The sequence below is a fragment of the Terrapene carolina genome, unplaced genomic scaffold, assembly GCF_002925995.2.
Source record: "Terrapene carolina triunguis isolate 2854851 unplaced genomic scaffold, T_m_triunguis-2.0 Scaffold95, whole genome shotgun sequence".
NCBI lineage: Eukaryota > Metazoa > Chordata > Testudines > Emydidae > Terrapene > Terrapene triunguis.
Window position 1 is genome coordinate 44,478,862 of NW_020664446.1, and position 27,579 is coordinate 44,506,440.

At 39.6% G+C, this 27,579-nt stretch overlaps 1 protein-coding gene across 2 annotated transcripts; it reads left to right on the forward strand.

Moving 5' to 3' along the window:
* SLC25A16 (solute carrier family 25 member 16) lies at nucleotides 1-27,579 on the forward strand. Of its 2 annotated transcripts, XM_024210052.2 has the most exons (9): nucleotides 1-316; nucleotides 2,644-2,736; nucleotides 5,057-5,190; nucleotides 7,193-7,256; nucleotides 16,705-16,826; nucleotides 17,416-17,482; nucleotides 18,600-18,762; nucleotides 19,588-19,656; nucleotides 27,280-27,579. In XM_024210052.2, exons 1-9 carry the CDS (start codon nucleotides 238-240, stop codon nucleotides 27,434-27,436), a joined length of 948 nt encoding a protein of 315 aa, XP_024065820.1. In that variant the 5' UTR covers nucleotides 1-237; the 3' UTR covers nucleotides 27,437-27,579. The 2 variants fall into 2 exon arrangements, with proteins under 2 accessions (XP_024065820.1, XP_024065821.1); XM_024210053.2 differs by lacking the exons at nucleotides 1-316; nucleotides 5,057-5,190 and having other exon boundaries at nucleotides 2,661-2,736.

The following is a 27,579-nucleotide window of genomic DNA, read 5'->3' on the forward strand; positions in this document are numbered from 1 at the left end:
CGCCTGAGCCACTCCGAGGGCTCCTGACCCGAGGCAGCGGCCTGGGCCATGCCCAGGCAGGAGAGAGGCGGCCCCGACACCTTCCCGGCGGCGGCTCCGGCGCAGTGATCGTGGCTGGCTGCTCCGCTCCCCCTCTGGCTCGTGTTGGGGCACGGGCCGGCACCATGTGCTGGAGGCGCCGGGGGCTCCCTTAGTGAAACCTTCCTCCGCAGAGCCGGCTGCGCCCCAGCTGCCCCAATGGACACGCAGGGGCCGGCGGGGCCCAATGCCGCAGCGCACAGAGACTTCTACTGGCTCCGCTCCTTCGTAGCGGGAGGTAAACGCCCCCTGCTCTCTGCCGGCAGAGGCCGCGGGGAGACCCCTGCTGCTGGGCACCCGCCATGCCGGTGGGGCTTTGCGGCACCAGGCTTTGCCCTTCCCCTTGGTGTGGCCACCAAGCCCATGATAAAAACGGACATGAACCCACTGGCTGCGTGCTGTGCCCCAGGGGCCCCCTGGGCACAGGGGATGGGGGCGGTAGCATATGGGGCCCGCAAAGTGGGGGAAGTGAACACCTTTGGCATAGGAGAGGCATGGTGTTTGTTATATGGGGAAAGAGATAAGCGGCTTTCATTTGAACAACCTCACATTGTGCCCTTCTGCCCCTGTCACTGATAGGGAAAACTTGGGTGCCTGGAGATTAAATGACTTGTCCAAGGTCACGTGGCAGAGGTAGCTGTAAACCCTAGGCCAGGGGTTCTCAAACTTCATTGCACCATGACCCCCTAATGACAACAAAAAATTACTACACAGGAGGAGGGACCGAAGACTGAGCGCAAGGGCTTCTGCTCTGGTTGGGGGGGTTGTAACCTTAACCCTAGGCTATGGGGCTGCGGCTTGGGCTTCAGACTTGCTGGGGCCAACACCAGCTTGGGTGTCCTGACCCACAGTTTGAGAACCCCTGCCCTAGGCCATGCTCCATTTTATACTCACCCCAATGATCATCTAGCTTTCAGAGAACTGTCAAAAAATGGAACTTGCCAAGGAAATAGTTAACATATTGTATATAGGTTACCCTAATGTTATTAGCAACATCTGGTATGGCTTCTGTTGGGGGTGGCAGAGGAATATGTTCTAATAGGTCTTTTTCATAACTACTATCAACCCAAGAAAATGAGACAAACTGCTTTTTAATTCCTTCTCTAGGATGATTAGTGTTCTTAAGGATTGTGAGAGGATGTTGAGAATCATGGCCATAAACCTTATCCCCCCATCCCCCCCAAAAATAATTACAGTATAGTTATTTCACTTCCAAAGTGAGTTAAATTAACATGCAATAAAATGCCAGATAATTTGAACCCCACCACACCAATTTTTGAGTGTGGATGCAAGGCAGTTTATTCCCCTCGAAAACTAAAGTTATTCCAAAAAAACCTTTCTCATGGTACACAAGACTTTAGAAAAAAAAATGGCCCCCAATGTCTTGATCCTGCCAGCTAATCAGTATGCATGAAATTGCAGGATTGAGATCTAAATGTTAAGTAAGAGACTCCAACTGTCTTTACCAATTTGATTATTTAGATAATGCTAAAACATGTCAAAGAATCCTAAGTGTTTATGAGGTTTTGGAGACCTGTTGGTGCTAAACATAAAAATTTGAAGGAAAGAAATTTCAGAGACAACATTGCTTTAGTATTGTCTCTTTACAGCCCTTTCCCCTTGAAAACAGGATCTTTCTAAAGACCTGGTTGGAGTCAACAGAACTAACGAGTAGACAGTTTTTTATATTAATATTCTTTAGAATATTATAAATAAGTGGTGTCTTGTGAGGGGAGAGTTACCTGTATGTAGCAGGTACCTGTATGTTTCTGCTTAATACAGCTTGTTTAATTCATGCACATACTCCTATTTGTATGCTTTGCAGAATCAGAAAAGATCATTACCTAACTTCTAACCAGATGCTGAATGCTCAGGCAGCCTCATTAGCACATTTAAGAAAGTCTCTTTTTCATGTGAATGAAATATATTGTGCCTGTAGTCGTGACTTCTGAAAAATAAGGCTATTTTAAAAAAAGAAAGAAAAGGGGAGAAATATTAGAAAACGCTCTATGGAGAAAACACAGATTTATTTCCCACACAGATAGGTCCTCATCTCTCATCATTGTTTGTAAAGTGTCATAAAGATCTGTCTACTTAAGTTTCTCATTCTGCACTCATCACCGTGAATCTTCGTTTCTAATTGTTATATGTACCAAATATTACTGTTGAACCAGCACAGAGCTTGACCATGGAGAGAAAGCAGCTAGGATGACAGAGAAGTTGAACTCTGTAGACTTAAAGAAGAAAAGTAAAAAGAGGATGGGAAAGTTAAAATAACTTGCTGAATAACTGAATGTGGTTGTTGGGGGCATTCAACAGCTAAGAAGAACGGTCTTTTAAACAAAATCTAAAGATCGATTTTACTAATTTCACTAAGATTTTTAAGATTTTTTTTAATTACATTTTTCCTGAAAACGAAAGCTTGTTTACTTTTTTAATACTTTAGCTCCTGGGGGAGGGGGGGGGAAACATTGTTCCATTTAAAAAGAAAATACGGTAGAGAAATACTTGATTTAGCTGTTGACATGAACAACTCAAACTTCCCCTGTTGTTGTTGTTGGTAAGGTGTTGCAGGATGTTGTGCCAAAACGACTATTGCACCATTGGATCGAGTAAAGATTTTACTGCAAGCTCATAATCACCATTACAAACATCTAGGTAAGATGGCTACTGTACATTTTAAAAAGTTTAAATTTTATACTATTTAGGAAAGTAGTGTCACTTCTACTTACCAATATGATTGCTGTAAACAAATGCAATGATTGGATAGGCAGTTGCTTTTTATGAGCACAATTTCATTGTCTGCTTGCTGGATTTGGTAGGTCTGCACACAGGGGACTGTAATTAATGCTATGAGATTGTTTATCCAAGATCAATGTTCATTCAAAAAATGTGTTTATAAACAGTGAGATCCTGCAAACCTTACTCATATGTGTAACAAGACTAAGAAAGTGGAGCTACTTGGACAATTAAGGAGTGCAGGATTTGGCACTTCATTTAATTTTTTTTCTTAAATGACTGTGTAAACTCCAGATTAACTACTGTAATTCAAAATTATTCCCAGAACAACTGTAACACTGCCCCCTTCTGCACGTGATTAGAATCATTGCATGGATGATGCCTGGACATTCTTGCACAACTTCATTGAGTTACAGGCACACAGTAAAGCACAACCTTGAATTGGATGACTTGTACATGTAAAATACCGATTATAAATCACGTTAACTTAGAAATCCAAGAAATTTTGTTTAAAAAGAACATTTGGCAAGGAGAAATACTGAGTTATAATACAATATTGAAATGATTGTGCTTGTATTCAGTTTGATGTACAAAAGAAGAAGGGAACGGCAGGCGCACTCGACTGCAATAGCAGAGTCTGAATATGCAATCTAACAATCATAAGCTGAAATAGCTGCATGGTTGATTCTAATCTTCTTCTTATCCCCTGATTTTTTTTTTTTTTTGAATATGCAATCATCAGTTTATACATTCAAATCAAATTTCACCATACTGCGGATGTGTGATTTGATACTGGAGTACCAGAAATGACTTTCTGATTTGAATTGAATGCACATTTTAATTAAACATTCAGCAGAAAAAAAAAAAAAGGTGGGGAAGGGAGAATAGGTGAAAAATGATATAGAGAAGAAAATGTTACATAGGTTCAGTTAGCCAAAATCCATGTTAAATATTTATACTGTCTCTTAATGTGTGGAGTTAAAGAAACATAGACCGCATGACATGTATCTTTTAAAATAAAAGCAGTTTTCAATAAATGGTTATTTTTTGAGGGTAAGGATGGAAATTTTAGCTATGTCAAAAGTATTTGTTCTCACTGAAGTTGTAGCAAGTATGAATTTCTAAAACTAAACCTTGTGAACATGAAGAACCATTCTTTTGATGTGTGAAAAATGCCATCCTTTTTGTTTGGATAACTAAACAGAATTTTAGCAATTTAAAAAAAATCACTTTTGGGTAGAGGACAAAGATAAGAAACTTCAGTTCATGAGTAAATATTTGTCAAAGTCAGTATTAAAAATTACATCTGAATATGAAAAATGTTTACATATTACAAATTATCTTTACAGTTAATTGAAAGAGATGTGAGAAAATATTTCTGTTTTTTTTTAATTTGTTTAATTTATGCATTTGATAGCAACTATGTATAGTATAGAGAGGAGGGTTTGTAGTTAAGGCCCTTCACTGGGACTTGGGAGGGCTGGGTTTAGTTCTTGGCTCTGCCACAGATTTCCTATATGATCTTGGGCAAATTATCTCTTTGTAATTCAGTTCCCCATCCTTAAAATGGGGATAATAATGCTGCCGTTTCACAATACCTCTCTGGGATAATAAATTCATCAGTGTGTGTTAGCTGCTTACATACCATGGTGGTGATGTTGTAGTAAAGTCTGTGGATAGTTTTTTTTTTTTTTTTTCTCTTTCACCTTTGTAGTCAGTTGTTTATTCCCTCTTTGTGTTTTACACAGCAGCGTTGGAGAAAAATAAATTTTAAAAATAGGAAAATGATTGTAAAACCACAAATTTTGACAGACTCAGAGGCAGGTGTAGTAAATTAGTCACTTTGTAATTGACTAGATTTAAAGTTATCAATGTCCGTTTTAACTTCTGTGCTGTTAGTGTCCAGTTTTACAGTATTTCTCTGGGAGGATGATATCACATGGAATAGATCTCCCTCCTGCTAGGTCACATTTCCCCAATTCATGGGGCATCAAATGCATAGATTCATAAGGAGTTTCCACAGAACCTGGGTGATAAGAAGGCTGGTGGAAATAGGCCCAAATCTCCCTCCCTTTGACCACATTTGGGCATCGAAAGCTAGTTTTCTGCCCTCCACACTTACATAAGAACAATATGATCTGGCCTTAGTTATATGCATACTGTCTTATTGTCAGTAATACTTGCTGGAACATTTTTTCATTGTAACTCTGTTAAATATCTTTTTTTGTATTGATGACAGGAGTGTTTTCTACACTGTGTGCTGTCCCAAAAAAGGAGGGTTACCTTGGGTTGTATAAAGGAAACGGGGCAATGATGATTAGAATATTTCCATATGGTGCAATTCAGTTTATGGCATTTGACCAGTATAAAAAGGTAGTTTGATTTATTTTGTTTCCTTTATGGCTACAGTGAATATAGTTTTAAAATGATAAAATAACATTAAAATCGTGTCATTAACAAGCTCCCCCTTTTTTCACATTGGCCTGAATTATGTATTAATCTGTTCATTTAAAAAAATGGGGGCATAAGTGAGAATATTTCCACTTTTGCTATAAGAAAAACGGTTCAAAATTTTAGTTTACTGTGTTTGTCTCACTACGAACAAACTGAAATATTTTTGAAAATAAAGCACTCTTGAACTTGCTGCTGGCCATCGTGCTAAAAAAGTGGCCCTCTGATTGTAAAGAATGTAGCGGCTCAATGTAAAATGTAACGTCTCTTTGTTCTTTTTAATACTGTATAGAAAGGTTTATTACTTTATAAATCAAATAGTTCATTTAAATTTGAAAGACATCCTGTGAGGGTTGGTGAAGCCTATATTTGACCTGCACCGTCATCACAAGAAAAAAATTGGCTCTGCAGGATAAAATGCAGTATTTTAGGATCCCACAAGATCTGTGAATTCTCTTCTAGTGTAGTGCATTTACTGCTCCTGTAATATTGGAGCTTAGATATTGGTATAAGTGTCTACTTGAGCATTGCCTATACTCAATCAAAATTATGCCTTTACTATTGGAATGTAAAACTTCAAGGGTCAGGTCCAACTTCCATTGAAGCCAATGGAAGGACTTCAATTGATTTCAGTGGGAGTTGTGTTGGCCCCTGAACATGGCTGTGAGGGCTTCCTTCTCAAAGGAGCAAATTCCAGATGGCAGATATTTTGGGGGGAGGGGGAGGAACTACCTGTAGCCAGTTTCAGATGTTTAAATATTTTTTTCCATTGTAACTGCATATTTTAGCTCTCTTTGGAAGCTGTGAGTAGTTCAGGAGAACTTTGAGAGTCCAATCTTCTGAGTCAAAAACATTTTTTTAAATCTTTGTATTTTATGTTGTGCTATACACAAGAATACATGCCATACTTCATAGCAAAAGGGCTTAAGAATCCCAGAGACACCAGAGGCCAAATCATGAGGTCTTTCCTCCTTTTGTCTTAAATTCTTACTCCGATAAATTCCCACTGATTTATACTGATTTGAAAATAGACTGTAGGCTTGAGGTAGATCCTAAACTTAGTCTCAGAATCTGAGAATTCCACTTGGTGCAGGACACAGATCTGATCAACAGTGAATTTCTTATTAGGAATATAACTGTCATACAATACTAGATTATATCTGTAGTCCATCTAGTTTAGTATCCTGTCTGTCAGTGCACATTAATAGATGGTTCAGAGGAAGGTGCAAGAAACCCTATAGTAGAAGATATGAAGTAATCTGCCTATGAGGGAAGTTTCTTCTTAACCCTCATCAGTTGCTTGGCTTATGTCAAAACACATGAGGTTTTATATCCCTTCCAAGACTCTTATTGTTTCTTTTAACCAGTATTAATATAACATGGGATGTTTTTGCCTATATAAATTTCCAACCCTTTTTTGAATCCTGCTAAGCATGTGGCTTCAATGAACTCTTGTGGCAATGAATTTCACAGGCTAAGTTTGTGGTGTGTGGGAAAACTATTTCCATTTCTCAATTTTAAATGTGTTCCTTTTCAACTTCACTGAAAGTCTCTTTGCTCTGTGTTATGAGGGTGAATAGAAGGCCCAGTCTGCATTCCTTGTACATTATTTTTATACTTGTATTGTGTCTCATCTCTAATGGAAAAAGTCCCATTTTTTTCAGTCTTATCAATCTACATTTGCTGATATAAAAATATTTTCAGTACAGTGGTATGCATAACAAATGAGGAGTATAAAAAGATTATTGAGAAGTGCTACCACTTCTTAACAGAAATTGAGCATTCTGTTTTTCATTTGTAATGTCAGATAGTTGCTAACACACACTTTGAAAGTTATTATACAGTATTTACAGTAAACTCTGATATGCTTCTTTATCATATATCATGTGACTTATTACTGTTATAAAACTTTTTTACTTTGTAGCTAATAAAGAAGAAGCTTGGAATTTCTGGGCATGTGCACAATTTAATGGCTGGATCCATGGCAGGTACAGATTTATTTTCACTTTCAAACACCACTTATTTTCAAAGGTAAATATTGGTTTAGGGGCTTAGGTAGTGTTTCTTGAAATAAAATGCCACTGTAAGTCCATATACAACAAGAGGTCTACCAAAAGACTTGATAGGATGAATATTTCCTTTGGAAGAATTGTTTTTCATTAAAATAAAACTTTAAAGAATATAGCAACTTAAATTTTGATTGTGTAAAATCTTGTTAAAACAATATTTTTTTAAACCCAAGACCATTAGAAATGCTTCCCCAAATATTTTTATAATTACACTGAAATCATCTGTTTTTAATCAAATAAACAGTACTCAAAGCATGAAAGTGAAAATAGATTAACTGATAATCATGTCCAAGCTGAGCGAAATATAAAGGAAAAATAGTGAGAAACAGGATTTTAAAAAATTCATTCACTTTTAATAATTTAAGGTGGTTTAGCAACATTTATTAAATACATTTCTTAATTTTCTTGATTTCTCTCAGCTGCTTAGGCATGTTTGATTTAATATATTTTTCTAGATAAGAGAGACTTCTATATGTTCTGCCACTTTTGTGAAATGTACACCGTTCACAAGAAGGACAATAAAAATAAAAATGCACATCTGTTCTGCATTTCTAGTATGCATGTATGAAGAACCTGCTAATATAATTACAGTACTAAAACTGTACTCCTAAAGGGCTTCCCATGTAAATTTTGATGCATAGTGTTGAAATTAATACCTTACCTTATGACAGTAAAATACAGTATCATACATATATAGTATAGAAAACGTTAAGTTGCAGTGCAGAATTGGCTCCCCAGCTTGGGTACCATAGATTCTAGTTCTAGTATGGATATAGAAAGATGTTGGAAACCAACATGAAATGGAGACCCTATTTTACAAGAGGAGACTAGAAGAGCTTGGCTTAGTTAGTCTAGCAAAAAGAAGGCTGAGAAGGAATATGTTTGTTCTCTATAAAGACATCAGGGGGCATAAATCAAAGAGGGAGAACTATTTCAGTTAAAGAAAAATGTTGGCACAAGAACAAATGAGTTTAAACTGGCCATAAATAAAATTAGGTTGGAAATTAGAAGAACGTTTTTAACCATTAGAACTGTAAGGTTCTGGAACAGCCTCCTAATAATATTAGTGGGGACAGACTCCTAATTAATTTTAAGATAGAGCTAGATAAATTTATCAGTAGGATTGTATGATGGGGTTGTGTGCTGAGATGGGGGTGAGAGGCTGGGCTTGGTGGCTCAGGGAGTATACCTTCTGATCCTATCTCTTATGTTCCTAAATCACATACTTCAGCTTCACTTGCAGGGGTCAGATGAAAATTTTGTCCTCCCAATTTGTTTGTTTTTGTTTTTCCCTTTCCTCTAAAGCATCAAAGATGGCAACAGCTGGAGGTGGGACACTGGATGGGGTGGGCTGGTGCTCTGAGATGGTATAGAGAATCTTTTGTTTTAGATGCCTGGGTGGTGGCTCTTGCTCATGTGCTAATGGTCAGAGTTTAAGGGGTCAGAAAGCAATTTTCCTTCAGGTCAGATTGACTGGGCTCTTGGTTAGGGTGACCAGAGGTCCCGATTTTATAGGGACAGTCCCGATTTTGGGGCCTTTTTCTTATATAGGATCCTATTACCCCCACCCCCTGTCCCGATTTTTCACACTTGCTGTCTGGTCACCCTACTCTTGGTTTCTTTTTTGTGTGTGTGTGTGCCTTCCTCTGCAGCATGGAGGTGCAGGTTGCTTGCTAGATCATCTGGGTATCTCACCAAATCAGTTCCCTGCCATTGCAGGGACCTTGGGCACTGTGCACCTTGGCCCCTCCTGTCCTTTGCCTATGTCACAGAATAATTCAGTTTCCTGAGTGGTGTAATACTTCAATCTAATCCAGGTTATTGGGCTCAATATTGGAGAAACTGGGTGGGGTTTAGAGGCCTATGATGTGCAGGAGATCAGACTAGATGATGTGGTGGTCCCTTCTGGTCTTAAACTCTATGACTCTGAAATGGGTGGATTCTTTGGACCTTCGTATGATCCCTGGCCTTATATGATGCTTCGGAATATTGTCATGGAATAATTCTCAGCATGTACAGTCTTCTATCCTTTTTTTTCCCCCCTTAAAATTAATCTGAGTTATAACAATTATTTTGGTATTAGAAGAAATAACAGTTGCAAGCTGTGAGTGTAAAATATGAGGAATGAATTTTTATTTTTCCACTCAACCCAAAACAGCTAAGGATTCAGTGGGGAGGTAAAAGCTAATTATTATTCCTACCTTTATATGAAGAGGATTTAACATTGATTGACATTTTCCACATAGTCATTAAATGGTATTAAATAGGTAGCTTTTGTTTTTTAAAAAATTGACCAACAGTGGACTGCTGACACTATTGCCTTCAATTAAGTGGAAAAGAGCCTCATGAAATAAAGGGTTTTTCCCCTCTTTCCCCCCCCCCCCAACTGAACAAACAAACAAAAGAAGAGAGAACAAAAAGAAACAATCCATAAAATCCTAAAAGCTAACAAAATCTGTTTGGCAAGACATGGTCAAGAACTTGGCTGGCTTTATACAGCATGAAGTGGAATAAAAGCTTATCTTTCTCACCCTACTCTTAGGGAAACGTGTTTTCAAAAGCTTATTCCCTAGTTTTGCTCTACTGGTCTTAGGAATGTTGGGAGTCCTTGTGTAGATAGAGCTACTGCAGCTGCAACCATTTGAAGCACCATGTTGGCTAGACTACATTAACTCTTTTACTTGTATTACAGTGGCACCTTGAGACCAACCAACTATTGTGCTAAGTATTGTACAAATACTAGCATAAGAGACAGTCCCTGCCACAAACAGCCTAAAATCTAAATAGACTAGATAGAACCAGTGGTTCTCAGCCAGGGGTATGCAGAGGTCTTCCAGGTGGTACATCAACTCATCTAGATATTTGGCTAGTTTTACAACAGGCTACATAAAAAGCACTAGCAAAGTCAGTACAACGTAAAATTTCATACAGACAAAATGAGAAAGTAATAATTTTTCAGTAATAGTGTGCTGTGACACTTTTGTATTTTTATGTCTGATTTTGTAAGCAAGTAGTTTAAGTGAGGTGAAACTTGGGGGCACGCAAGACAAATCAGACTCCTGAAAGGGGTACAGTTGTTCGGAAAGGTTGAGAACCACTGCAATAGACTAAGTGAGGAGCGGGAAGGAATATAACACACATGCAGAGGGAAAGGAAGGGGTGAGCATTGGAGTGAGGGTGGCAAAGGGTCGTAGAAGAAGGGAAAGACGAAGGGTGTGAGCATAGAAGGCAGTGGAGTAAGGCTGAAGTGAAGAGACTGTGTATGAAGGTCTAGAAGGGAGTTGGAGTAAACGGCCATTTATCACAGAAGAGAGAAAAAATTGAGCAAAGACTCTGACAACATTAGCGTTCTAACTGTGCCAGGTGCAACCCATTTACTTCTGCTGGCTTGAGTCTTTGGTTGGCTCTGGGGGAAGCATGGCACTTCACGTGCCCTGGTACCTTCGGAGAAGGGGTTTTCTCCAGCATCCCTGGACTGAGAAATGTCACAGAAGAGGGTAATTCTGCCTGCGCCTCTTCTCCCTTGTGATGCAGCTGTATGTGCTGCAACTGCTTCTGTTAAGTTGTGTTTTTAAACACTGGAGATGTGGTAGTCCTGTCTAGCCAGGGTTCCCAACATTGCTAATGTCAGTGGGATTAAATCAGTGTTAGCAAAATGATGGGAAACGGAACATATTTCCTAATGTACGCAAGTCAAAGGTATCCCTCTGCCATCAGGAGAAAAGTAGTGAGGATGGGGGAAGTATGAGTGAATGCAATGAAAAAAACCATTGTAATGCATATATTCAAGGAGGCCGGGTTAAAGTTACTGTGGAGACTTTAACTCTGAATTTCCTGACTCTTTTGTGATTCAAATTTCAGCCATAACACTTAATTAACAGATAATTGCTTTATCATTTCCTTTAAGGAAAGAGAGAATTGGTTGAGAGGATAGAAAAAATGGTAGATATTAGAGAATTGTTTAGAGAAAAAACAAAACAAAGAACCCCCTACACACACACACTCTCTAAAAGGAAGGATTTTGAAAACAAAGCCATTTGAGTTCTCCAAATGTAAAAACAACTATACTGAAGCACAGAAACGTGTTTTCCCCCTACTTTTGATAAACTATTTTTGGCTGGAACAGTAGGGGGAAACACTGTGCTTCAGTGTAGTTGTTTTTAGAATAATTGTTGTTTTCAGAATAATTCATGTGGTATAAGAGTAAGTATAAGAAACTTTAGCCCATCCACTAATTTACAGAAAGCAACTGAAAATAAGGGTTTAGAATGAAAGTGCCATCTCAGTATTAACTACACCATCCCTATCGCTGTTCTCATACTAGGATGAAGGTACAATACAAAAGGAACCATTCAGCTAACTCCTTGAGATGTAAGCAGTTTAATTATATTGTACAGGTCTATGAACTATAGAATTTCCTGTAACTTTCCTGGGCTAGGGAAACTTCTTGACCTGCCTGACAGGTCTGCTAGACTTCAACTATTTTCTCATATGTACTGTTGCTACAGTGAAAAAGAATTCCTTGTGCTGTAGTCATCGGGTTCCATTCATGGTTTAAAAATAGATTTAGCATGGGTAACTTAGTCCATTCCGCTACACTAGTGTAAGACTGTACCTTGTGCTTTTTGTGTATTTCAGGTTCCGTTTGAACATTCATTGACAATATATATAGCCAGATGGGACTCCCTTTGGTCTTCAAGTTAAACTTGTCATTAGAAGTCCTATATTTGGGGAATCCAAAAGAATTTTTTTGATGTAGGTGTTTTTTAAAAAAAGAAGGTTCTGCAGTTTTTGTCTCTTTGTAGAATGATGGAACAATAGAGAATAGTAGTTTTCCACTTGCCAGGAAAAAATTATTTTTAATCAAGGCTGGTGTATATGCAATACATACATTTCATAGGCACAATTCTCCTTCAGCCTTTCTTTCTTTGCTCTAGAGAGAGGCTTTCTTTTTTCCTCTTTAAACTTCCATTTGACAAAGAAGGAAGAGTAAGAAGGTGAAATAATGGTAGGAAATCCTGAACAGAACTAGAGATGAATGCTTGTACAGCAGATCTCACTAACAGCTCCCAGGTCCAAACACCACTGGAGAAACAAAACGGAGAGTTTGAAGTAATCCCTGTTGTGTTTCATGGCTTTATGTTCTTTTTGAAGAAGTGGTTTCTTTCAGCAAAGAGGGAGCAAGTTGTCCTATTCTTACAGGTCAATGGTGTGCTCTGACTGCAAATCTCAATTCCTGCCTCTTAGCCAGGAAGTATCCTTACTATTTCTAATCACATCAAAGAAGAAGCTGTGGAAAAGATGTTAGCCCAACTCCAGATAATTATGGATAATTTGATCAGCTGTCAAATTTTGTGGTGTGGGCTGAGCTCCAACATCTCTACGGTCTAATATTTAGGCAGTAGAGATGAAATTAGACCCTAGAATTTATGCTGAGTCTTTTCCTTTTGGCGTTCATTGTCACAGTTTGGCCCTTGAATCTCCCAGAAGAGGTAGTAGCTATTCTAACTCAAAAAAGAAATATTGATACTTCCTGCTGTATTTCTGCCTACAGGAGGGGTTTTCAACCTTTTTCTTTCTGAGGCCCCCCAACATGCTATAAAAATTCCACAGCCCACTTGTGCCACAACAGTGTTTCTGCATATCCAGTAGACTGAAAGCTAGGGCTGGTGTTAGGGGGTAGCAAGCATGGCAGTTACCCAGGGCCCCACGCCCCAGGGGGCCCTGAGAAGCTAACTTACTCAGGCTTCGGCTTTCAGCTTTGGGCCCCAACGAGTCTGTTCTCTGGTTTATTTTGGCAGACCCCTGAAACCTGCTTGCAGCCCCCCAGGAGGCCCCGAACCCCTGGTTGAGAATCGCTGGCCTAGAGGAACAGGGATTAGTGTCTTTCTCCCACTGTTTACCATTGATTCCCAAGAAAACATGGAGATTGTGGCCCACACTGGATTTGTTGAGTCATTAGGTCTTATCAGAGTGTACATCCTTTCATCAAACTTTGTGGCTAGAGGACTTCATCAAAAACATGTAAAATATGGGTCTTGTTAAGGCCTTTTCACATGCAGTTTTTTGTACTCCTCCATTCGGAGTTTTCCAGATTCAGATGCTGTTTGGATTTAGGTTTGGCCACCTGTGTGCACCAAAGTCCTGGAGGTTCTGTTGGCCAGTCTTTGTCTGAGGAATATGCATCCAGCTTTACCTGGATGACTGCCTGATCAGGGCAGGGATTAGATAGTCCATTTCCTCAAATATAACGGCTTTTTTGTGAACTGTGAAATCCCTTCTGGATAGGACTCAAGTTACTCCACCCTGGAATATCTGCATCCGAAGAAGTGAGGTTTTTACCCACGAAAGCTTATGCCCAAATAAATCTGTTAGTCTTTAAGGTGCCACCAGACTCCTTGTTGTTTTTGTAGATACAGACTAACACGGCTACCCCCTGATACTTGACACCTTGGAATAGTGTTAGACACTCCATTAGGGAAAGTCAGATGTTGCCAGATGGACTGTAGTCTGTTGGGGCTTGTTTTTGGTAGTGCAGGTCAGTTGGGACTTTGCAATTTACATCAATTGAACCCTGGGTGACACTGCCCCAGAGACACTCCTCATGCAGATGCCTGCTGTTTTGTCAGAAAAAACACTCCACACTCTCTGAAAGGTATCTTACTCTTCTGCAGTGAGTGTGTTATTGGGAGGATAATCCAGGGGGCAAGAACCTTTGGTTCTCTGATTTGAGAAGTTTAGATTGCATAATGACCAATGTCAGCTTTCTGGGATGGAGAGCCAGTCTGTGGATTCTTTACAAGCTCAATTGGAAAGTTTCATTCAGCTTACTACAATTTGAAGAAACTTCTCTGGAGAAGTCACCTTGTTCTGGTAATGTATAGAAAGATGATGGTGCCTATATAATCATGATATCACTACGAGTATGCAGTCCCAAGAGGAAGCCAGACTTCTGCCAATGTGTAGAAGCTTGTTCCCCCCCTTCAGGACTTATCTATCTGCTATGGCAAGTCAATTTAAATGTTGATTTGTTTAGCAGGAGTGAGTGGTTCCTGCAGAAAACCGTATGAATTTGTGTTTGTTTTTTTTCCCTGAAAGGAAATAATTACTGACAATAATTTTGTCACTGGGATGTCACCAAAGATGAACACCCGAGTTTTGCTTCTGATGGTTCAGTTCCTTCATGGGTTGGGGAGTGGAAGCTTAACCACTGTCCTTTGTAACCTGAAGATTTCATAAAACTTGGCTGCAAAGTTGCAACAAGAAAATGCCCCTTCTTTGAGCATTCTAATCTCAAGATCATCAACACCTATGCTTCTAAGATGCTAAATAGAGGCCTTCTGTAAAATTAAATACTTATTGTAATAAATCTGATTCTGCCAATAATATATCTGAATGTGCTTTCTACCTTTCCCAACTGAAAATAAAGATTTAAATATATTTTTTAATAGTCTGAAGAGGAGATTCCAAGATTGCCTGGATTTTATAGTTCCTCTGAGACCCTGAATAATACTACAATGTATTTCACTTATCTTTCAGTGGTTTTCGTTGTAACTGAATCCTACTTTGGAAAAAGAAGTTTTACTCACTGGATGGCAAATGTGTCCTTGAATTTTGTTAGGCCTGGACTAAGGAATTTACTACACCTAATTAGTATACGCTCATCTTGATTTCAAGCCTCCATGAGAACCTTCAAATCCATTATGGCAAAATATTTGGCTTGCTGCCTTTGCTCCCTTCCAGAACAAGTTAAGAGGGTATTCCGTTAGACTGCTCTCTGCTTAGACTGAAGGGGCTGAAACATGGTCCCTTGGTGCCTGCAATGTGTCAGTATAGTCTCATTTTCCATTCTAACAAGGTTCTGTTCTGCAAGTTTGTGTTTGAGTTTAAAAACTGCAGTATGATGAGCCTACCTCTTTTTTGGATGCTGGTTGCTCTGTCTGCCCTGTATACTGGACAGTAGTTGTAGGATGGAGTAGACGAAAAGTGTAACAAGACAGAATTTCATATCTTGTAATTGTTTGTTTTATCTTCCTCTTCTCCCACTTTACTACCATCTTTGTCCCTTACATTGTGTTTTTTTTCTTTTATACTCTAAATGTTTCTTGATTGTGTGTAGGTGGGTAGTGGCGAGAATATTAAAATTATATAACATATCCTTACTTAATTGAATCTTCTTTTCTTCCTGGGTTATAATTGTAAAATGGGGATGGGGATGGGGTGGGGGAGAGGGAAACTACAGCAATCTCAGATATTTATAAGTGATTTTAGTTTTTCCCTCCATGTTCCTTGTAAACAATTCATGGGTTACTATCTACCTCATAGCTTAGTGGTAGCGAGAAGCAAATTATTTAAATGATGATGTTAGTGAGGACTGTCATTATTTTAATTTAAGTTCTGTTTGTGATCTGCCCCTAAAATGGCAACATCTAAGCCGCTATGCAAATTTGGAGCAGCATGATGGTAGATCTTCAGATTTCTATTGTCCAAGTAAATATCATCTTATGAAGTCTAACCAAAGAAAAATACAGATATAGAGATTTATAATGGAAGTGATGATATAAGTTAACTGCAGGGCGTGTCAGTAGTGCTACAATAACACTTGGTCAGATTTACAACCCTTAATCATGTACATAGCATTTATTCACACAACACTGACTTCAAATGGGCTACTTCCACAATTAAGTGCTGCATGTATAATTAAGGACCACAGAATCTGGCTCTGTAAACAATGTGGCATTAACTAATTTATTGTCATTCAGCTAAGAGTAAACAGAATGATTAAAAAAACAAATTCAATATCAACATAAATTAAAACTATTATTATTAGCCTTATTTTAAGTTTTCATTTAGACTATCTTCAGTGTGTTCTGATACAATTTAAATATACACTTATAAATATATAGCAATTGTATTCTAGCATCACTTTTTGGAAATTAAATGTATAAGTCTGGGGTGCTTTCTCATTTAATGTTTGAATATTTAAGTATGGCAGGATTAGGTCCTATGTCCCTGATCCTACAAAGATTTACTCACCAGATTTACTCACTATTCATGCAGGTGAGTAGTCCCACTGACTCCAATGGGGTTATTCATATGAGTACAGCTAGTAACATAAGCCATTGCAGGATTGAGGTTTAGTTGCATAGCTCCTATTAGTGCTGATGGATACAAATGTAAATACTCCCTGCATGGCTGAGTTTTGTTCTCTTAGCCTTTGATTAAAGGTAGACTTTTAAATTTGACTTTTAAAAAGTTGTTGAGTACACATCCATATATTAATTGTTTGCCTTGAAAGGATCCTTTGTTGCTTAAAACTATCTAAGATCAATTAAGGTATGTGGTGGTGTTCTTTTTTTTAAAATAGGTATAACAGCAGTCATTTGTACTTACCCTCTTGATATGGTAAGAGCACGTCTGGCATTCCAAGTAAAAGGGGAGCACAAGTACACAGGAATTATTCATGCATTCAAGACTATTTATACAAAGGTATTTCATTTTCTCCTTCCATATTTGTTAAAGAAAAATGTGTTGTTTATTTTTTTTTTAATGCTGTGCAACACTATTTAGTGACCTGATGGAAACTAATGTGAATTTGTCTTGGACCGTGTGTGTAGCACACTCTCATTTTACAAAAGGGTCTGGATGCTCCCCTTTTACTCAAGCTGGTGGAGGGCGGCTCAAGCTGGTGAAAATGGCAGAGGACAACAAATTGGGACTAAGAGTGGATTAGCAGTGGTATATACTCCTGAGGTTTTTGCCTCGGAGAATAATATTTATAACAGGGGGAGGAAAGCGAACATACTTATTTGTGTGTATTGGAAATCATCTCCCTACTTTGTGATCTTGGGTGTAGGTAGACCTGCCTTCTCCGTTCTGTCTCCTAAGCAGCCAATTTATAGTCCCTCCTCTCAGCATCTGAGGAAGAGGAAGATGAGGTTAATATTAATACCTCATTGCCTGGCTAGCAGTGTCATACAAACGACTTGTTATCAGTACAGTCAGTTCCATAATAATCTAACTATTTATAATTCTATTTGTCAAGAATTTGTTTGTATTTTTATTTTTCCTTCAAAAGGAAGGAGGTTTCATTGGATTTTACAGAGGACTGATGCCTACAGTTGTAGGAATGGCTCCTTATGCAGGTAAGTTAAAAATATTGTTGCCAGCATTATACACGCATCTCAGTTGTATTTGCAAAATTTGTATTAGCTTCTGTTAAACTGAAGGTCTAAATTTCTGCTTGGACAGAATGGAAAGGGCAAACTGCAGGGAGTCATTTGCAGCTTCCTGATGTTATGGTAGATCAGCTTATGATGATGATCAGTGCAATTTAGAATAGCTGCTGTAACTTATACCACTAGTGAAAATCCCTAAGTGACCTTTCTGAGATGTGAGGGGCCAGTGACTGGGTTCTCTCTCCCTCCCCACCCCTAAAACTTCTCCGATGGAAAAAGGTGTAGGACCTGTTCCTAAACCTGGCCAATCTGGCTGCAGTTGCTGTGTGAAAGGCCCACACAAACTAAGGAAAATAGACTGACTATAAAGGGGAAACAATGAAACTGACTCTGTTCTCGAATGAAGTAAATAAATTGAAAAGATAAGAGATTTTTTGTCTAATTTCTTTCAATCATATTAATCTTAGGTGTTACTTGTAACTATAACATGTTAAATTAAGGTTTCAGAGTAGCAGCCGTGTTAGTCTGTATCCGCAAAAAGAACAGGAGTACTTGTGGCACCTTAGAGACTAACAAATTTATTTGAGCAAAAGCTTTCGTGGGCTACGGTGTCTTCGACTGTGTGTGTAGCACACTCTCATTAGAGACACAAGTACTCCTGTTCTTTATGTTAAATTAAAAATCACTTTTTTCAAAGTGTTTTAAGATCGTTGGTTAGAAGTTACAAGACAATTGCAAAGTATTATTGTATGCACACTTCCATTGCATGTATAGTACAAAAACCAATTCTTAAAATTAATGCCACACTTTTTTCCAGTGTCTTCTCAACACGTTGCAAATTACAACAAGCTGACTCCTAGACCACACTTAGGTTTGCTATTGGATAAACATGTAATATTTGTATTGATTTATGTAATGAATGTAACTTTTCTCTCTTTCACAGTATTTAATAAAAACCTCGTAAAGAATCAGGAATTAAATAATTCAGTGTGTGATTACTGTCTTATGTTACAAAGGCTATGCGTATCAGTAAGAAACTTGCTGTTTCTTAAAGTCTACATAAAATTACATTTTTCTCTTTCAGGTTTTTCGTTTTTTACCTTTAGTACCTTAAAGAGCATTGGACTTGCCCAAGCACCTAACCTGCTTGGAAGGCCTTCATTAGATAATCCTGAAGTCTTAGTTTTGAAAACACATGTAAGCTTGCTATGTGGTGGCATGGCTGGAGCAATAGCACAGACAATCTCGTAAGTTTTGGTGGGGTTTGTGTTTGTTTGTTTTGGGGTTTTTTAGCTGCACTTATTGAAGAAATTATATGCTATCTTGGATTAAGTCTTTTTCTTAGATGTAATATTTCAGAGTTAAGCTTTGTTTAGCTGATAGCCAGAAACTAGAATGCACTGACTTCATGGTACTTCACTTTCTAAATGTGTTTTAATTTTGAAGATCTTTAAAAGTATATGTATCAGACCAAATCCTGCTGTCTTTATTCTGACAAATTTCCACTAAGGTAAATTAGAATCTTACCTAGAGTTGGAGTTGTTTTATACCAATTCATTTTAAAACAAAATCATAGCTACGAATATATATTTGTTACTGTATTTGGCATAGTTTATTTTTATTTCCCCTTCCTTCTCTACTCACTGCCTTTGTCAGATTTTCTCCATGGCCCAGAAGCAGGTGAATTGATTGGATTTATTTATTTGGCATTTAGTTTTTTCTAAACTAGTTACTTACAAATGTCACACATGCATTTCTGTTGATCCTTTAAAGGTGAGTTTTATTTTTAATGCCATTGTCTCCCCCCTACATAAACTCTTTTATGCTCTGTCTGATCTTCATGTATCTTCTTTACTTGTGCCTAATGGAATATATTAAGATATCTGATTCACTGTTTTTAATTGTGATGGGGGAAGTCTCCCTTTTTGGAGAACTTTCAGCTGTAGTGGGCACTGAGTTTGATCCTTGACTCACTGTAAAGGGAACTATGAGGTTTCAAATGGAATTTTCTTTATATATTTGTCATGCAAGTAGTTAAAATGCTTTTAAAAAAACCCAACTCTCTTCTTTAGATATCCACTTGATGTAACTCGTAGGCGAATGCAGTTAGGAGCGGCTCTTCCAGATGCTGACAAGTGCCTGTAAGCATTTTATTATAACATCCTTTTCAACTGTAGTAACTGAATTCTTAAATGTATAAGTAAACCTCTTAGTTTAAAACTAATACATGATCTACTGTGCTATAGATTCCTTCATATTTTCGACTTGCGGCGATGGTAATACGTTTCTATGCTCTTAACTGAGAGGAAAACTGTTTTTTTCTTTATTGTGATCTCTTTTAAAAATCACAGAAATGAATTCTGCTAATATGAGATCTTTATTGTTGAAGTTCTTTGTGTTAGGCTTCAATTTACTACAGCTTCACTTGGCATAAATAGGCTCCAAGGGCCTAATCCTGCTTCTGTTGAATCTCAGGGCAGGTCTACACTACAGCCGGGATCAATGCTCTGAGATCGATCCACCGGCAGTTGACTTAGCGGGTCTACAAAAGACCCGCTAAATCAACTGCAGATCGCTCTCCAGCCTACCCCGACGAGAAGAGTAAGGTAAGTCGATGGGAGATTTTCTCCTGTTGGCCCCCCACAATGTAGACTCCGCAGTAACTTGACCTAAGGTACGCCGACTCCAGCTACGTTGTTCATGTAGCTGGAGTTGCGTAGCGTAGGTCAACTTACTGCGGTAGTGAAGACATAGGACTAGAAGGGATCTCGAGGGGTCTTGTAGTCCAGTCCCTGGCACTCAAGGCAGGAGTGCAGGGGACCGTTGTGTCACCAACTTCCATTGTCTTAAATGGTGCAGGATCAGGCCCCAATGTGAATGATTATTTTTTTTCTTGTTTACTTTCACTTTCTTGTAACCACAGTACTGATTCACAATGCAGTTATAGTTGGACACTGAGGGTATATCTACACAGCAATTTAGGCCTAGGGCTGAGCCTGGGCTCAAGCCAAACTCCCTTTGCATTCACACTGCAAATGTGCTAACCTAGGGCTCAGACCCAGGGTCTGAGCCCATGTTAAACTGTGACCTAGACCCTATTGCTTTCATGTGTGCATGAGGCCCTGACTTGACTCAAGTCCCAGAAGTCCTCCGGATGCATCCCAGAGGAGCAGCGCTGCATGTAGTCCGCACAGTGACCAGAAGTACCATTACTGCCTGGGAGTGTGCTTCCTGTTCCTGCTCCTCTCGCTGCCACGGCTCCGGCTCGTCCTCGCTGCTGTGCAGAGTTTTCCTGGAGCGGGGAGCAAAGCCGCCAGGCAGGAGGCGGCTACGGGCCATCAGCATGTTGGGGGTCGTTCCTCCCCTGGCCATGCTGAGCCGAGAGCTCTGCCTCTCTGCTTCCCTTCAAGGCAGCCACTTGGTCCCTGCTCCACTCTCTGGCCCTTGCTCTCGGGCTCCCCTGCTCTCCCTGCTGCTGCATGTGCACTGGCATCTGGGCAGTGTGCTCTGTAAGGGCAGCCAGTGGGAGTCAGCCCCAAAACTTCATGGCAGCCTCCCAAGGATCCCTTATTCCTGCCTCTCCAGGTGCATGAGGGACAGTGATAAGGGATCCTCAGGACATTGCCCTTGACTGAAGTTAAAAGAACACATCTGAAATGAGAAAAAGGAATTAAAAACATGTTGGCATTGTGTCAGGTGGATAGCAACATCCGGTTGGCATTCTGATGCTTCATTGGCAGCTAATCCTGCTCTGAGCTGGATTAATTTTCAGGTTTAAAATATAGTTGCCATAGTCCACACAGAGCCAGGATTTTGGCACTCGTGAAGCAGAAAGGAGGAGGACTAGAAAGTGGGGTGAGTGATTCAGTTATATAACTTTTCCATTCCCAGTTGAGTCACTGAGGCTTTGATACTGTATTAAAGAAAACAATAAAAACACACCAGCTTTTATATCCATGCTAAATTTCTATTTAATGCATTTGAACCAACCCTTTCCCAGCCCCCAAACGTTTGGGCCAAGTTATAAGAAGTAGGACTATTGGACAGCAAAAAGTAAAGTAAAGAATGCTATTTAGAGAAATGCAAGATTTTCTTTAGCCTAGGAGAGTGAGCTATCAGAGATGGTTCCAACCCCGTAAAGATAATACATAGGATCAAATCCTGCTTGTCTTATTCGTGTGGATATTCCTGTTGAAGGAAATAAGACTTATATCTGAGCAAGGACTGAAACTAGGACTTCAGTATTTGACCCTATAAAATAAGGGATCCCCGAGGGGTGCTGCAGCAGATTGCACCCCAAGACCTGGGGATGCACTTCACCCTTCTGCAGCCAGCAGCCCCCAGGCTGGGGTGAGTGTGTGTTTTTTTCCTCTGAAACCTACATTTTATGTCAAACGTCAAAACAAAAGTATTCTTCATTGAACATTCTATTCTAAAAATTAAGTATTGCAAAGTTTTATTTCAATAGTTTAACAACTCTAGAGGCTGATGTTCTAGTTATCCTCAGAACCTTTTCCCGCCAATGTGAATCAGCCTAAAGGTGAAGAGCACAGTTCTCAGATGCCGTCTCAAACTGCATTTTTTTCTACTGAAACAGCCACCAAATGAGCTAATTATGCAGTTTATGTACTCGTGTGCTCCTTATGGGCTCCTGAGTCACATCAATAGCACCTCCACAGTTAGGAAACTGGGAGCAGTAGAGATTTCCCACAGTGCACTATGTTCCTAGAGCTAGAGTGTTGACATCGAGGGGAGAGAGGCACTAGGCATTTTGGGATATGTTTACTTTGACTCAGTTCTGTGCACTGCAGTATGGATGCCAGCACCCTAGGTTTGAGCATGGGTCAGAAAATTCTTAATCTAGGGTTAAAATGCAATGTAGATGCTCAAGTCCAGGGGTCTCTGATGCAGGTCAGCTGATTTGAGTTCCACGAACCCTAGGCTTACGTTGCTGTGTAGACAGTCTAAGATCAAATATCTCAGGCTTTTCCATCGTGCACTTTGGAAACACTAAGTGAAAACTCCATAATAGAACATTGTTCAAATCCTATTAAAGTTACACTTTTACCAAGAACTAGCATTAATTTGCATGGAACAAATGGAAGTTGAAATCCATTAATTTTCTATTCAGTTATATAAACATCAATCTTTTTAGTTCTTTTTATATAAAAGGTCTGATTACTGGTTTTGGTGATCTCTTGCTTCTTGGGCTTGCAGGAACTAACCATTCTAAAGACACTAGGTCTTACACTCAGTATCCCTACTAAGTTGGTATTTTGGAGGAGTCCATATCTCTGACTCCCAGGATGGATGGACAGTGGTCATAATGTTGGTATTTGAGCATGGGGAAAAAGAAGAAGTAAAAGACCTCAAGTTTGGAGGATTATGGGAGATGTGTTCAGGGAATAATTTCTTTGGTAGAGCCATCTTGCAGATCTCTACGACAATACTTATTTTTTTTTGGTCCCTATATTTTACCATCTCTTTGTTGATAGTTACTAGTTTCTTCACTTCTGTAAGAACTCCAGTTATTAGGAAGAGACAGGTATTAGCAATGGGTGATTCGATCATTAGAAACCTAGATAGCTGGGTTTGTGATGATCGGGAGAACCGGATGGTGACTTGCCTGCCTGGTGCGAAGGTTGCGGATCTCTCGAGATATCTAGATAGGCTTATGTGTAGTGCTGGGGAGGAGCCGGTGGTCGTGGTACATGTAGGTACCAGCGACATGTGGAAGGATAGGAGAGAGGTCATGGAGGCCAAATTTAGGCTGCTAGGTAAGAGATTGAAGTCCAGGACCTCCATGGTAGCATTTTCTGAAATGCTTCCAGTTCCACGTGCAAGGCCAGTTAGACAGGCAGAACTGCAGGGTCTCAATGCGTGGATGAGACGATGGTGTAGGGAGGAGGGGTTTAGTTTTATTAGGAACTGGGGAAGCTTTTGGGAGAGGGGGAGCCTATACAGGAAGGATGGGCTCCACCTAAACCAAAACGGAACCAGATAAAAAGGTCGTAGAACAGTTTTTAAACTAAGGGCTGGGGTAAAACCGACAGGTGCAGGGGAGCATGTGGTTCGGACATCCCTTAGGGGAGGATCTATAAATGGAGATTCCCTATGTCCTAATAAGTAGGAGAGGATGGAAAATGATAAAATATAGGGAGGATCTGATGAGAAACAGTCAAATGAAAAAAAGTCCCATTCAATTACGTCATGCAATAGGGGACAGCCAAAAAATGACAAGTTTTTAAAATGCTTATATACCAGTGCTAGAAGTCTAAATAATAAGATGGGTGAACTAGAGTGTCAAGTATTGGTATAATAGGCATCACACAACCTGGTGGAATGAGGATAATCAATGGGACACAGTAATACCTGGGTACAAAATATATCGGGAGGACAGAACAGGTTGTGCTGGTGGAGAAGTGGCACTATATGTGAAAGAAAGTGTAGAATCAAATTAAGTAAAAATCTTAAATGAACTAAATTGTAGTATAGAATCTCTATGGATAGTAATTCCATGCTTGAAAAATAAGAATATAGCAGTAGGGCTATATTACAGACCACCTGACGAGGATGGTGTTAATGACTCTGAAATGCTCAGGGAGATTAGAGAGGCTATTAAAATAAAAAAACCCTCAATAATAATAATGAGGGATTTCAACTATCCCCATATTGACTGGGTACATATCACCTCAGGAAGGGATGCTGAGATAAAGTTTCTTGACACCTTAAATGACTGCTTCTTGGATCAGCTAGTCCTGGAACCCACAAGAGGAGAGGCAATTCTTGATTTAGTCCTAAATGGAGCACAGGATCAGGTCCAAGAGGTGAATATAGCTGGACTGCTTGGTAATAGTGACCATAATATAATTAAAATTAACATCCCTGTGGCGGGGAAAACTCCACAGCGGCCCAACACTATAGCCTTTGGTCTGACCCAGTAGGCTGTTCTTATGTTATGTTCAGAAAGAGGAAAAACAGTTATCTACAAATCTAATTGCATATACTGCTTCACTTATCAGTTAAAACAGGCTGTTTATAAAAATTGTGCAGCTAGTACTCTTTTCAGAGATAAAGTTTGGAAATTCATCTTAGTGCAGAGTCTGAAATACAGAATGTGTTCCAAAACTTGAGCCTTAAAGAGAAGGGGATGGTCTTATGGTTAACATAAGAATGGCCATACTGGATCGGACAAAAGGTCCATCTAGCCCAGTATCCTGTCTATTGTCAGTGGCCAATGCCAGGTGCCCCAGAGGGAATGAACAGAAGAGGTAATCATCAAGTGTTCCATTCCTTGTTGCCCATTCCCAGCTTCTGGCAAACAGAGGCTAGGGACACCATTGCTACCCATCCTGGCTAATAGCCATTGATGGACTTATCCTCCGTGAACTTATCTAGTTCTTTTTTGAACCCTGTGATAGTCTTGGCCTTCACAACCTCCACTGGCAAGGAGTTCCACAGGTTGACTGTAGGTTGTGTGAAAAAATACTTCCTTTTGTTTGTTTTAAACCTGCTGCCTATTAATTTCATTTGGTGACCCCTAGTTCATGTGTTATGAGAAGAAGTAAATAACACTTCATTATTTACTTTCTTCACACCAGTCATGATTTTATAGACCTCTATCATATCCCCCCTTAGTTGTCTCTTTTCCAAGCTGAAAAGTCCCAGTCTTATTAATCTCTCCTCATATGAAAGCCGTTTCATACCCCAAATCATTTTTGTTGCTCTTTTCTGAACCTTTTCCAATTCCAATATATCTTTTTTGAGATGGGGCGACCAGATCTGCACGCACTATTCAAGATGTGGGCATACTGTGGATTTATATAGAGGCAATATGATATTTTCTGTCTTATCTATCCCTTTCTTAATGATTCCCAATATTCTGTTCGCTATTTGGACTGCCGCTGCACATTGAGTAGATGTTTTCAGAGAATTATCCACAGTGACTCCAAGATCTTTCTTGAGTGGTAACAAGCTAATTTAGACCCCCATCATTGCATATGTATAGTTGGGATTGTTTTCCAATGTGCATTACTTTGCATTTATCAACATTGAATTTCATCTGCCAGTTTGTTGCCTAGTCATCCAGTTTTGAGAGATCCTTTTGTATCTCTTTGCAGTCTGCTTGGGACGTAATTATCTTGAGTAGTTTTGTATCATCTGAAAATTTTGCCACCTCACTGTTTACCCCTTTTTCCAGATTATTTCTGAATACGTTGAATAGGTCTGGTCTCAATACAGACTTCTGGGGGACACCACTATTTACCTCTCTCCATTCTGAAAACTGACCATTTATTCCTACCCTTTGTTTCCTATCTTTTAACCAGTTACCAATCCACAAGAGGAACTTCCCTCTTATTCCATGACAGCTTACTTTGCTTAAGAGCCTTTGGTGAGGGACCTTGTCAAAGGCTTTCTGAAAATCTAAGTACACTATATCCACTGGATCCCCCTTGTCCACATTTTATTGACCCCCTCAAAGAATTCTAGTAGATTCTCCCGGTCATTGCAAACCCAGTTATCTGTGTTTTTAATGATTGAATCCCCATAATTATTACCTGTCTCTTCCCCATAACTGGAGTTCCCTCACTGCGAGAGGATACAACGATATCATCTGGCAGGAGGGTCCCAACTATGGGATCGTTTCCCTCTGCTCCAGTTGGATGTTCTCTTCCCTGAGACTTTCATCCTCCTCAACAGCCCAGAGGCTGTCAAACCGGGGGTGGGACCATTCTACTCTGTCCCAGAAAGTCTCATATATGTACCTCTGTGTCTCCCTTAGCTCCTCCAGTTCAGCCATTGGTCCGTACACGGTCTCTGAGGGCCAGGAGTTCCTTGCACCGAATGCACACATACGCCACCTGCCCATAAACTGGATAGCCCCCACTCTATTGCTGGACTTCTGCCTGCATTCTCTTTTTACTCCTGCAACTTGTTCCTTTGTTGATGTTTTGTTTTTATCAGGGGGTGTTTTTGGCTTTAAGTTTAAAGAATGTTAAGTGTATTTAGCTCTCCCCTCATGCTCCCCCTTTAAACTCCCTCCCAAAACTCCCCTGTTAGCCACTCCTGTTCACTAGCTCCTCTGGTCGCTTAGGAGTGGGCTTTTTAAAGCCCTGGTCTTCCTGAGTAGCCCCACCCCCTGGTTAAGGGTTGATGAGTGCTAAAGGGCTTAGGGATCAAAGCCTCGTTAAGAAGCTCTCAGGCTTGCCTAGAAGGCCGCTAGGCTCAGCACATGGGCCCCGAAACAAACAGACCACACAGAATATTTCAGTCAAGCAGCAAGCCCACCACAAACACACACTAAGGCACTGGACTGAGGCTCAGATCTGCGTTCTAATCATGGCTCTGCTACAGATTTCCTGTGTGACATCAGTTAGGGCTTGTCTGCACAGAAAGTTAGCATGCAGTAAGCTAGGCGAAAATCTGCAACACACCAGCTTGCCATGCATTAACTGGCCATGTGGACCTTGTTAGCATGCACAAAGTTCTACAGTGTGCTTTGAGATGCACCCGGGTAGACAAGCCTTTAATTTTTCTCTGCCTTTGTAAAATAGGGTAACGCTTACATACCTCACAGTGGCACTGGGAGGATAACAGAGAAACCTTTGAGAAGCTCAGATAGCTTGAGTGGTCACATGACTTTCATTAGCTATCCCTTTAAAAAAAAAAAGTAACATGAAATGCCTTGTATTTAAGAAAATGATTTTCAATAATAAATAAATCTATGTATTGCATAAGGGCTTGGATTCTTTTTATCTTTTCAGTACAATGGTGCAGACACTGAAGTATGTATATAGGCACCATGGAATACGAAGAGGATTATACCGCGGTTTATCTCTGAATTATATTCGTTGTATACCGTCCCAGGCTGTGGCTTTTACCACATATGAGTTTATGAGACAGTTGTTACACCTCAACTAATTTTTTTTCTTAAACTTCACTGAAAAACTACAGTATCCGTCTTCATGTTATGTTTGTGAGTAAATTACTTGAAATGGGAAATTTAATCTGTCACTGTGAACTATTGGAATTTTAGTACTTAATTTTATTTGCCAAAAAAAAAA

Coding starts and splice junctions, on each gene's coding strand:
- SLC25A16 (XM_024210052.2), top strand. CDS start 238: ATGGACACGCAGGGGCCGGCGGGGCCCAATGCCGCAGCGCACAGAGAC. Junction 317..2,643: donor CCGCTCCTTCGTAGCGGGAG/GTAAACGCCCCC, acceptor GTTGTTGGTAAG/GTGTTGCAGGATGTTGTGCC. Junction 16,827..17,415: donor TCAAGACTATTTATACAAAG/GTATTTCATTTT, acceptor TTCCTTCAAAAG/GAAGGAGGTTTCATTGGATT.